The 12,340-nt window shown below is 54.0% G+C and overlaps 1 protein-coding gene across 1 annotated transcript; it reads right to left on the bottom strand.

Moving 5' to 3' along the window:
- Positions 1-3,470: 3,470 nt before the first annotated feature.
- On the bottom strand, positions 3,471-12,058 carry LOC140403892 (ATP-sensitive inward rectifier potassium channel 12-like). The gene is made up of 2 exons (XM_072492113.1): positions 11,980-12,058; positions 3,471-5,505 (listed from the first exon to the last, which is right to left on the bottom strand). The coding sequence occupies exon 2, from the start codon at positions 5,401-5,403 to the stop codon at positions 4,111-4,113; it is 1,293 nt and encodes a 430-aa protein (XP_072348214.1). The 5' UTR covers positions 5,404-5,505; positions 11,980-12,058; the 3' UTR covers positions 3,471-4,110.
- Positions 12,059-12,340: the final 282 nt, after the last annotated feature.

The raw sequence follows: 12,340 nt of genomic DNA, 5'->3' as shown, positions 1-12,340 counted from the left end.
TGTGTTCCAAACCATTATAACTCACTGCATTTTAAAAAAAATTATCTGTCTTTTTTTCCAACCACCTTAAATCTGTCTCCTCTGGTTGACAACCTTTCTGTGAGTGGAAACGGCTTCTTATTTCCTCTATCCAAACCCTTTGTGACTATGATCTATCAAATCTCACCTTAATCTCCGCTCCAGTGTGAACAATCCCGGCTTCTCTGATCTCTCCACACAAGGTTGAAAATCACAGTCATCCCCAAGGACCGCAGACTGCTTCTCGCCGTTTCGAGAGGGAGCTGACTGGTGGTGATTTAAACTTAGGGCCGCCACGAGGGGGGAGAGGTTGAGAAGGGGGGGGGGGGGGGGTCATGAATAACCTCAGCCGGTACGGGGAATTGAACCCCGTACCCTCTGTTAGCATCGCTCTGCATCCCGTCCAGCCAACTGAGCTGTCTGCCCCCACCCTCTCAATAAAACTAAGGATTCAAGTACTTTAACAACCTGTTCAACTTTTTCTGCCACCTTCAAAATATTTTGTACATCAACCATCCGATCGTTGTGTACCTATATCCCATTATACCTGTGTTGGATTGTGTTAAGAGAGGTATTCAGTATAAATCAAAGGGTGCCAATTGACACAACCCTGATCAGGCTACATTGCGAGCACTTGGCATAGTTTTCATGCCCTCTTGCAAGGGGAGGGGGAAAGGGGGTGATGCCATGGATCTGGAACAAGTCTAGAGGAGAGCAACAATAACGATTCGAAGCTGAAAGAACCTTCAGGCTCCAGGACCTTGGTCTGTTTAGAACCTCGTCCATGAAACAATAAGATTGGTTAACCTCCCCATTGACTGATTATTTCGGTTTCGCAGGTTAGGGAGAACCAGGAGATCTGAGATTAAGGAGGCGTTGGCCTAGTGCTACTGTTACTGGGTGGGTAATACTCTGCGGATCGGTTCAGCTCAGTTGGCAGGCAGACTGGTCCGTGATGCACAGCGGGGTTCGATCCCCGTACCAGCTGAGGGTATCCATGAAGGCCCCGCCTTCTCAACCTTGCCCCTCGCCCGAGGTGTGGTGAAACCATCGCCAGTCAACTCTCACGAGTGAAAGAGCAGCCTACGATCCTCTGGGACTATGGCGACTTTCATTTCAATGTCCCAGGTTCGATTCCCAACACGGCATATGGTGAAATTTGACTTCAATGGAAATCAGGAATTAGAAGTCTCGTGATGATTGTTAAACCATTGTCATAAGTAAGAAGTCTTACAACACCAGGTTAAAGTCCAACAGGTTTGCTTCGAATCACTAGCTTTCGGAGCACAGCTCCTTCCTCGGGTGAATCGCCATAAGAACCTATGTGGTTCACTGATGTATTTTGGGAAAGGAAAGCTGGTCTGGCCTACATGTGACTCCAGATCCATAGTAATGCCCTCTCAAATGGGCCAGCAAGACATTCAGATTTCTTTTCATTCAGGGGCAGTTTAGCGTGGCCAATCCACCTACCCTGCACATCTTTGGGTTGTGAGGGTGAGACCCACGCAGACACGGGGAGAATGTGCAAACTCCACACGATCAGTGACCCGGGGCCGGGATCGAACCTGGGACCTCAACGCCGTGAGGCAGCAGTGCTAACCTCTGCGCCACCGTGCCATCCACAGCAAGCCATCCAATTGATGGGCAGTAAATGCTGGCATCGCCCACATCCCATGAATTAATAGACTGAATGTTGGGCGGTTCTTTCATGGAGTGCGTAGTATCGGGCTGTATGGAGGGAGCTGGACAGGTTTCTGACTGGGAGGGACTGAAACACATTGTTTCAGATAACTCTTGGGTCTGTTTAGTCCCGTGGATAAACATTGATTTTCTGGAGAAATCGGGAATTTTCTCCAAGTTTCTTTCTCTGCCCCTCCCCCTCCCCTTATTGACCAAGGGATTTTGTCTCTGGTGCTGCGGGGGGAGCCGGGAAGAAGGGTTTTGTCACAACGTCTTGACCATCAGGTTTGGGAGACTTGACTAACTCATCTGTGTTTGGCCCATCCGCCCACCTCCTCCCCCCTGCAGACTGTAATGGGCCCCTTCAACACAGACTGAGCCTCCAGGAAGCCTGCTTTCAAAAGGATTTTGTTTTTCGAGCATTTTAAATCAACCCAACCGAGCCTCCCTTGGAAATATCCAAGAGACTTTTGATGCAAGGTCAATAAAATAGGAACATTTAAAAAAAAGAACAAATTGAGAGTAGTGAGATACTGCTCTGGGAAGATTCCCAGAAACCCCCAGTGAAATAACATGAATGTCATTCCTAGAACGAGAGGTCACGGATGTAGGTTGAGAGGCTGTAGATTTAGAACTGAGGTGAGGAGGAACTACTTCTCGCAGAGGGTGGTGAATTGTGGAACTCGCTGCCCCCGCAGTGCGGTGGAATCGGAGTCAGTAAATAGTTTCAAGAAGGAGATAGATGTATTACTGATTTTTTTTTTAATGGGTTAAACGGACACTGGGAACAGTTCGGGAGATGGATTTGAGACCAGGGAGAGATTAGATCCGATTGGTGGAGCAGGCTCGAAGGGCTGAGTTTTCTACCTCTGCTCCTAATTCCTATGTTCCTATTCCCGCCCCATTTCCAGTCGCTCCCACATTGTCCTGTTATTCCTGCCCCTTCGTGTCTGGTCACTCCCATCATTCCCGAACACTGCACAGGTCAAACGTCGGTGCGATGGCGAATGATTTGGAAAATCGGTACGGCAAGTTGGACGGTGCAGCGTGCGTGACGCGCCTGGTGAAGGATAGGAAAGATAATGGCGAGGTGACTGGTCACTATAAATAGCAAAATATATAATGAGATGACGACAGCTGGAAATGGGCGGAAAGCCTAGATGGAAACATAAGACCATAAGACATGGGAGCAGAATTAGGCCACTCGGCCCATTGAGTCTGCTCCGCCATTCAATCTCGGCTGATATTTTCTCATCCCCATTCTCCTGCCTTCTCCCCATAACCCCTGATCCCCTTATTAATCAAGACATCATAGAACAATACAGCACAGAACAGGCCCTCGATCATGGAGGCTCTTCGGCCCATCACATCTCTGCCAGCCATCAAGCACAAATCTACCCTCATCCCTTTTTCCAGCACGTGATCCGTCGTGGAATGGTGTCGAGGCGGGATCAAACTTCAAGGAGGTGAATTTTTGAGAAGGCCAATGCGTCAGATTCAAGTGTAACTCTTTTAACACTCCAAACAGTTCCACGGGTTTCAGAATTCCTTGAAGCAAAAAAGACTCAAATAAGCGTCAAACCTAACTTTTATACGTTGGCATTCTGATTGGTGGGGGAACGGGCTCGAGGAGTGAACACCCTTTGGGTCGATGATTTGGCATAGCTTATCACTGCGCTGTACAATCCCACCATTGGCATAGCTTATCACTGCGCTGTACAATCCCACCATTGGCATAGCTTATCACTGCGCTGTACAATCCCACCATTGGCATAGCTTATCACTGCGCTGTACAATCCCACCATTGGCATAGCTTATCACTGCGCTGTACAATCCCACCATTGGCATAGCTTATCACTGCGCTGTACAATCCCACCACAACAATGGGTCGAGTCAGTGGTTCCTCAACAGGATTGCTCTCACCAAGTACCCCTGCAGCTTTTGGCTTTAGGAATAGTTAATTCCCCAGTTCAAATGAGCAGCCCAAGACTATATCATTTGGGCGATACTATTTACAGAGCAGGAACGGGAACAAACTCTTCAAACGTCCTCTAAATATCCTTTGATGAAAGCAAGTTTGTCACCTTATCGGAATAATCTATTGACTGCAGAAATGCTCTCTGAGGTCTGACCTTTGATGCTTTGTCTGCAACAGTCAACAGCAGCCAGAGTACAAAACCTCTCCGTCAGAATGCTGGACTCGCATTGCCAACCTTTCTCAACAATGCACTCGAACGGATGAGAAAGCAAAGATCAGCCCTGACCTCAAACCATCCCTGCCACTTTCCTTGCACCCGGAGCATTGACTGTTAAAGCAACTCCGCAACGCGCTGGGAGTAACTGCGAGTCAGGACACTCAATCTAAGTTATTTTTACAAAAAAAAACAATCGTCGGTAAGGGCATCCGTGAGGTCAAATTTCTGATTCTCTTTGGTAAGCGAGACTGTCCAATGGGATGGTAGAGGAAAGCCGGTCAAAGCCCAGCTGGTTGTCTACATCTAATACCCGGTTCACCTCCTCCTCCTCTTCCCGACTCAACAGGGCCAGCTCATTCTCGTAGCAAAAGGAGTTGTTGGCTGGCACCAGGGAAAAGCAATTGTTCACCAGATCTTTGGCACTGCACCTGGGCGTGGTGGGCACTTCGTAGGTCTTATGGAACCTGGAGTAGTCCACCTTGTAGTGGTTCTTCTCCTCAAAGAGCACAGGCTCAAAGCGGTGGCTCCAGAGGATCTCATTGGCCAGGTACGAGCTCCGCGCTTGTGTCGTCATTGCTGTGGCTTCGACCATCCCCTCCAGGATGACCACGATCTCAAAGTCTTCAGTCTCCAGGTCCTGCTTGCTTATACCGTAGAGAGGACTCTCCTCGTCAATCTCGTGGACTATAATTATGGGGGACACGAGGAAGATGCGGTCAAACCCAACATCGTAACCGACGTTAAGATCTTTTTGGTCCAGGGGGAGGTATTCCCCTTCTGTCGTGACGTGAGGTTTAATAAGCTGGGCCCTGACATGAGCCTCCACAATATGGCTCTTCCGGAGATTGCCTACACGCCACATGAGACACAATTTACCATCTCTTATCGATATCACCGCATTGTGGCTGAACAGAAGTGTCTGGGCCCTTTTCTTTGGTCGCGCCATCTTTGCCATGATGGTGCCAATCATGAACGAGTCAATGATGCAGCCAATGATGGATTGGAAGACAACCATGAAGATTGCGGCTGGGCATTCCTCGGTGACACAGCGGAAGCCATAGCCAATGGTAGTCTGCGTCTCGATGGAAAAGAGAAAGGCTGCGACGAAGCCATTGACCTGCATGATGCACGGCTTGAGGTTTGCGTCGCGCTTTGACTTGTCCAGATCGCCGTGCATCATGGCTATGCACCAGAAGGCAAAACCGAAGACCAACCAGGAGATGAGGAACGCAGTGGAGAAGATCAAGAGCATGTACCTCCAGCGGGTATCCACGCAGGTGGTGAAGATATCGGCCATGTACCTCTCAGACTTGCCGCTCATGTTGGTGAAGTAGATGTTGCACTGTCCATTCTTCTTCACGAATCGGTTGCGGCATTTGCGGTGGGTCTGGATCTTGCCGTTGTCCTGCTCGTTGGCAGCCGATGAAATGCTGAGTTGGTCGCCGTCCTTGTCGGAGGACACCATGTTGTATTGGTTCGCCCGCACTGTACTCATCGCAGTGATGATCATCAGTCTCTGGAGACAAAGATGGGCTGGAGGTTTTCCGAAGAATGACTCCCCGAATCCCTCACACAGTCGGACTAGCCATGAGCGAGCAGGAAACACAAGTTCCTGGAAAGGCAGAGTAAATATCACTGTTTGATTATTCATTTTATCTTACCGTAATCACATCACTGTTGGGGGAGGGGTGGCAGAGTGGTAATGTCTATATGTCACTCCAGAGCAATGTGTTTGACTTCCAATATTCTGAAGTCATCAATTCAAGGGCAATTCGGAATGAGAACAACTGCTGGCCTAGCCAATGACAGCCACATCCCATGAAGGAATTAATAAAAATACTCACCCACCCAACTACTCACGGAATATACCACACCCACTTTCCCACCACATACACTGAACTCACCAGGGCCGATGACACATCATACCCCCCCTCAAACCACCTCCATTACACCCATCAATATACCACCCCCATTTCATCAGACATGGGGATAAAACCAATTTCACTCACACAAATCATATCCCAACTCAACTCTGGACACCACCACACTCTCCCTATCCTCCCTCGACACCACCACACTCTCCCTCTCCTCCCTCGTCACCACCACACTCTCCCTATCCTCCCTCGTCACCACCACACTCTCCCTATCCTCCCTCGTCACCACCACACTCTCCCTCTCCTCCCTCGACAGCACCACACTCTCCCTCTCCTCCCTCGACACCACCACACTCTCCCTATCCTCCCTCATCACCACCACACTCTCCCTCTCCTCCCTAGACACCACCACACTCTTCCTCTCCTCCCTCGACCACCACACTCTCCCTATCCTCCCTCGACACCACCACACTCTTCCTCTCCTCCCTCGACCACCACACTCTCCCTATCCTCCCTCGTCACCACCACACTCTTCCTCTCCTCCCTCGACACCACCACACTCTCTCTATCCTCCCTCGTCACCACCACACTCTTCCTCTCCTCCCTCGACACCACCACACTCTCTCTATCCTCCCTCGTCACCACCACACTCTCCCTCTCCTCCCTCGACACCACCACACTCTTCCTCTCCTCCCTCGACCACCACACTCTCCCTATCCACCCTCGACACCACCACTCTCTCCCTATCCTCCCTCGACACCACCACACTCTTCCTCTCCTCCCTCGACCACCACACTCTCCCTATCCTCCCTCGTCACCACCACACTCTCCCTCTCCTCCCTCGACACCACCACACTCTCCCTCTCCTCCCTCGACCACCACATTCTCCCTATCCTCCCTCGTCACCACCACACTCTCCCTATCCTCCCTCGACACCACCACACTCTTCCTCTCCCTCGACACCACCACACTCTCCCTATCCTCCCTCGTCACCACCACACTCTCCCTCTCCTCCCTCGACACCACCACACTCTTCCTCTCCTCCCTCGACCACCACACTCTCCCTCTCCTCCCTCGACACCACCACACTCCCTATCCTCCCTCGACACCACCACACTCTTCCTCTCCTCCCTCGACCACCACACTCTCCCTATCCTCCCTCGTCACCACCACACTCTTCCTCTCCTCCCTCGACCACCACACTCTCCCTATCCTCCCTCGTCACCACCACACTCTTCCTCTCCTCCCTCGACACCACCACACTCTCTCTATCCTCCCTCGTCACCACCACACTCTTCCTCTCCTCCCTCGACACCACCACACTCTCTCTATCCTCCCTCGTCACCACCACACTCTCCTTCTCCTCCCTCGACATCACCACACTCTTCCTCTCCTCCCTCGACCACCACACTCTCCCTATCCACCCTCAACACCACCATTCTCTCCCTATCCTCCCTCAACACCACCACACTCTTCCTCTCCTCCCTCGACCACCACACTCTCCCTATCCTCCCTCGTCACCACCACACTCTCCCTCTCCTGCCTCGACACCACCACACTCTTCCTCTCCTCCCTCGACCACCACACTCTCCCTATCCTCCCTCGACACCACCACACTCTCCCTCTCCTCCCTCGACCACCACACTCTCCCTATCCTCCCTCGTCACCACCACACTCTCCCTATCCTCCCTCGTCACCACCACACTCTTCCTCTCCCTCGACACCACCACACTCTCCCTATCCTCCCTCGTCACCACCACACTCTCCCTCTCCTCCCTCGACACCACCACACTCTCCCTATCCTCCCTCGACACCACCACACTCTCCCTATCCTCCCTCGACCACCACACTCTCCCTATCCTCCCTCGACACCACCACTCTCTCCCTATCCTCCCTCGACACCACCACACTCTTCCTCTCCTCCCTCGACCACCACACTCTCCCTATCCTCCCTCGTCACCACCACACTCTCCCTACCCTCCCTCGACACCACCACACTCTCCCTCTCCTCCCTCAAAACCACCACACTCTCCCTCTCCTCCCTCAACACCACCACACTCTCCCTATCCTCCCTCGACACCACCACACTCTCCCTATCCTCCCTCGACACCGCCACACTCTCCCTCTCCTCCCTCGACACCACCACACTCTCCCTATAAACCCTCGACACCGCCACACTCTCCCTCTCCTCCCTCGGCACCACCACACTCTCCCTATCCTCCCTCGACACCACCACACTCTCCCTATCCTCCCTCGACACCACCATACTCTCCCTATCCTCCTCGTCACCACCACACTCTCCCTATCCTCCCTCGACACCGCCACACTCTCCCTATAAACCCTCGACACCGCCACACTCTTCCTCTCCTCCCTCGACACCACCACTCTCTCCCTCTCCTCCCTCGATACCACCACTCTCTCCCTCTCCTCCCTCGACACCACCACACTCTCCCTATCCTCCCTCGACACCACCACACTCTCCCTATCCTCCTCGTCACCACCACACTCTCCCTCTCCTTCCTCAACACAACCACACTCTCCCTCTCCTCCCTCGACACCACCACACTCTTCCTCTCCTCCCTCGACCACCACACTCTCCCTATCCTCCCTCGTCACCACCACACTCTTCCTCTCCTCCCTCGACACCACCACACTCTCTCTATCCTCCCTCGTCACCACCACACTCTTCCTCTCCTCCCTCGACACCACCACACTCTCTCTATCCTCCCTCGTCACCACCACACTCTCCCTCTCCTCCCTCGACACCACCACACTCTTCCTCTCCTCCCTCGACCACCACACTCTCCCTATCCACCCTCGACACCACCACTCTCTCCCTATCCTCCCTCGACACCACCACACTCTTCCTCTCCTCCCTCGACCACCACACTCTCCCTATCCTCCCTCGTCACCACCACACTCTCCCTCTCCTCCCTCGACACCACCACACTCTCCCTCTCCTCCCTCGACCACCACATTCTCCCTATCCTCCCTCGTCACCACCACACTCTCCCTATCCTCCCTCGACACCACCACACTCTTCCTCTCCCTCGACACCACCACACTCTCCCTATCCTCCCTCGTCACCACCACACTCTCCCTCTCCTCCCTCGACACCACCACACTCTTCCTCTCCTCCCTCGACCACCACACTCTCCCTCTCCTCCCTCGACACCACCACACTCCCTATCCTCCCTCGACACCACCACACTCTTCCTCTCCTCCCTCGACCACCACACTCTCCCTATCCTCCCTCGTCACCACCACATTCTTCCTCTCCTCCCTCGACCACCACACTCTCCCTATCCTCCCTCGTCACCACCACACTCTTCCTCTCCTCCCTCGACACCACCACACTCTCTCTATCCTCCCTCGTCACCACCACACTCTTCCTCTCCTCCCTCGACACCACCACACTCTCTCTATCCTCCCTCGTCACCACCACACTCTCCTTCTCCTCCCTCGACATCACCACACTCTTCCTCTCCTCCCTCGACCACCACACTCTCCCTATCCACCCTCGTCACCACCACACTCTCCCTCTCCTCCCTCGACACCACCACACTCTCCCTATCCTCCCTCGACACCACCACACTCTCCCTATCCTCCCTCGACCACCACACTCTCCCTATCCTCCCTCGACACCACCACTCTCTCCCTATCCTCCCTCGACACCACCACACTCTTCCTCTCCTCCCTCGACCACCACACTCTCCCTATCCTCCCTCGTCACCACCACACTCTCCCTACCCTCCCTCGACACCACCACACTCTCCCTCTCCTCCCTCAAAACCACCACACTCTCCCTCTCCTCCCTCAACACCACCACACTCTCCCTATCCTCCCTCGACACCACCACACTCTCCCTATCCTCCCTCGACACCGCCACACTCTCCCTCTCCTCCCTCGACACCACCACACTCTCCCTATAAACCCTCGACACCGCCACACTCTCCCTCTCCTCCCTCGGCACCACCACACTCTCCCTATCCTCCCTCGACACCACCACACTCTCCCTATCCTCCCTCGACACCACCATACTCTCCCTATCCTCCTCGTCACCACCACACTCTCCCTATCCTCCCTCGACACCGCCACACTCTCCCTATAAACCCTCGACACCGCCACACTCTTCCTCTCCTCCCTCGACACCACCACTCTTCCTCTCCCTCGACACCACCACACTCTCCCTATCCTCCCTCGTCACCACCACACTCTCCCTCTCCTCCCTCGACACCACCACACTCTCCCTATCCTCCCTCGACACCACCACACTCTCCCTATCCTCCCTCGACCACCACACTCTCCCTATCCTCCCTCGACACCACCACTCTCTCCCTATCCTCCCTCGACACCACCACACTCTTCCTCTCCTCCCTCGACCACCACACTCTCCCTATCCTCCCTCGTCACCACCACACTCTCCCTACCCTCCCTCGACACCACCACACTCTCCCTCTCCTCCCTCAAAACCACCACACTCTCCCTCTCCTCCCTCAACACCACCACACTCTCCCTATCCTCCCTCGACACCACCACACTCTCCCTATCCTCCCTCGACACCGCCACACTCTCCCTCTCCTCCCTCGACACCACCACACTCTCCCTATAAACCCTCGACACCGCCACACTCTCCCTCTCCTCCCTCGGCACCACCACACTCTCCCTATCCTCCCTCGACACCACCACACTCTCCCTATCCTCCCTCGACACCACCATACTCTCCCTATCCTCCTCGTCACCACCACACTCTCCCTATCCTCCCTCGACACCGCCACACTCTCCCTATAAACCCTCGACACCGCCACACTCTTCCTCTCCTCCCTCGACACCACCACTCTCTCCCTCTCCTCCCTCGACACCACCACTCTCTCCCTCTCCTCCCTCGACACCACCACACTCTCCCTATCCTCCCTCGACACCACCACACTCTCCCTATCCTCCTCGTCACCACCACACTCTCCCTCTCCTTCCTCAACACAACCACACTCTCCCTCTCCTCCCTCGACACCACCACACTCACCCTCTCCTCCCTCAACATCACCACACTCTCTCTCTCCTCCCTCGACACCGCCACACTCTCCCTATCCTCCCTCGTCACCACCACACTCTCCCTCTCCTCCCTCGACAGCACCACACCTCCCTCTCCTTCCTCGACACAACCACACTCTCCCTCTCCTCCCTCGATACCACTACACTCTCCCTCTCCTCCCTCAACACCACCACACTCTTCCTCTCCTCCCTCGGCCCCACCACACTCTCCCTCTCCTCCCTCGATACCACTACACTCTCCCTCTCCTCCCTCGACACCACTACACTCTTCCTCTCCTCCCTCGGCCCCACCACACTCTCCCTTTCCTCCCTCGACACCACCACATTCTCCCTCTCCTCCCTCGACAGCACCACACTCTCCCTCTCCTTCCTCAACAGCACCACTCTCTCCTTCCTCGACACTACCACACTCTTCCTCTCCTCCCTCGACACTACCGCACTCTCCCTCAACACCACCACCCTCTCCCTCTCCTCCCTCGAGACCACCACACTCTGCCCCCTCTATCTCTCCTCCCTGATACCACCACGTCCCCCCTCTCCTCCTCTGACAACGCACTCTCCCCCGACACCACCACACTGCCCCCTCTATCTCTCCTCCCGCCGCACACCCTCCCTGCCTCATTCCTCCCTCAACACCACCCACTCTCCATACCTCTCACCTGCTCCTCGCCTCCCCCATCTTCCTCTCCCGCCTCCCCCCCCCCCTTCCCTCCTCCTCTCTATCTCTCACCTGTAAACCACCGTATGGAGCACCCACATAATTTTTGACAGGTTTCCCTGGTAACGGAAGTGATTGATAGAACTCGCTGGTTGTGCCGATTAAGATCACCACAGTCTCAATCTGACACTTTCCCAGACCAAACTCTGGCAATTATTTTAAAAGCAATAGTGCCCCACTGAGAGAGAGCAGGAGGGAGGCAGGAATAGAGAGATTGAAAAGTCGGCATCGCAGGGGGACGGGATCTACAAACACTCCCATCCACAATATTCAGAAAAAGAGTCCGCGAACAAATGCTCAGCCTCTCCAGATAAATAAAGAGATGGCGAAGAGAGAGAGAGCGTTATTGGGAGGAGGATATACAGGAAGATTAAAATAGAATTTAGGCTCTGCCCTAGATTCCGCACTCGCACCGATCATAAAAACAGATTGCTGCATTTACCTGGCCCTCTTTGTCCCTCCCGTTCCTTCCAGGTAGAGAGAGACTCTTCAACTCCCTTCCTTTGCAGATATTCCAAACACAATTTGCCAAATTGCCCCGGATTCTCGAGCTGTTCCCAGATTGACTCTGTCGGAGAGTCAGTTTTAATTGGTTTATATGAGGAACCTGTCGGAGGCTCAGAAAGCTGCTGCTCTGTCTCCTCGCACTCTTTTTCTCTCTCTCTCTCTCTCTCTCTCTCCTCACTCTCCTCTCTCATCACCCTCTCTTTCTCTCTCTCCTCACACTCACCTCCTCTCTCCTCGCTCTCCCTCCTCAAACTCTCCTCTCTCCTCAAACTCTCCTCTCTCCTTACTCTCCTCTC

The sequence above is a fragment of the Scyliorhinus torazame genome, chromosome 29 (assembly GCF_047496885.1).
Source record: "Scyliorhinus torazame isolate Kashiwa2021f chromosome 29, sScyTor2.1, whole genome shotgun sequence".
NCBI classification, from domain to species: domain Eukaryota; kingdom Metazoa; phylum Chordata; class Chondrichthyes; order Carcharhiniformes; family Scyliorhinidae; genus Scyliorhinus; species Scyliorhinus torazame.
The sequence above is the reverse complement of the archived record's forward strand: the minus strand, read 5'-3'. Positions and strand labels throughout refer to the sequence as shown.

Coding starts and splice junctions, on each gene's coding strand:
- LOC140403892 (XM_072492113.1), bottom strand. CDS start 5,403: ATGATCATCACTGCGATGAGTACAGTGCGGGCGAACCAATACAACATG.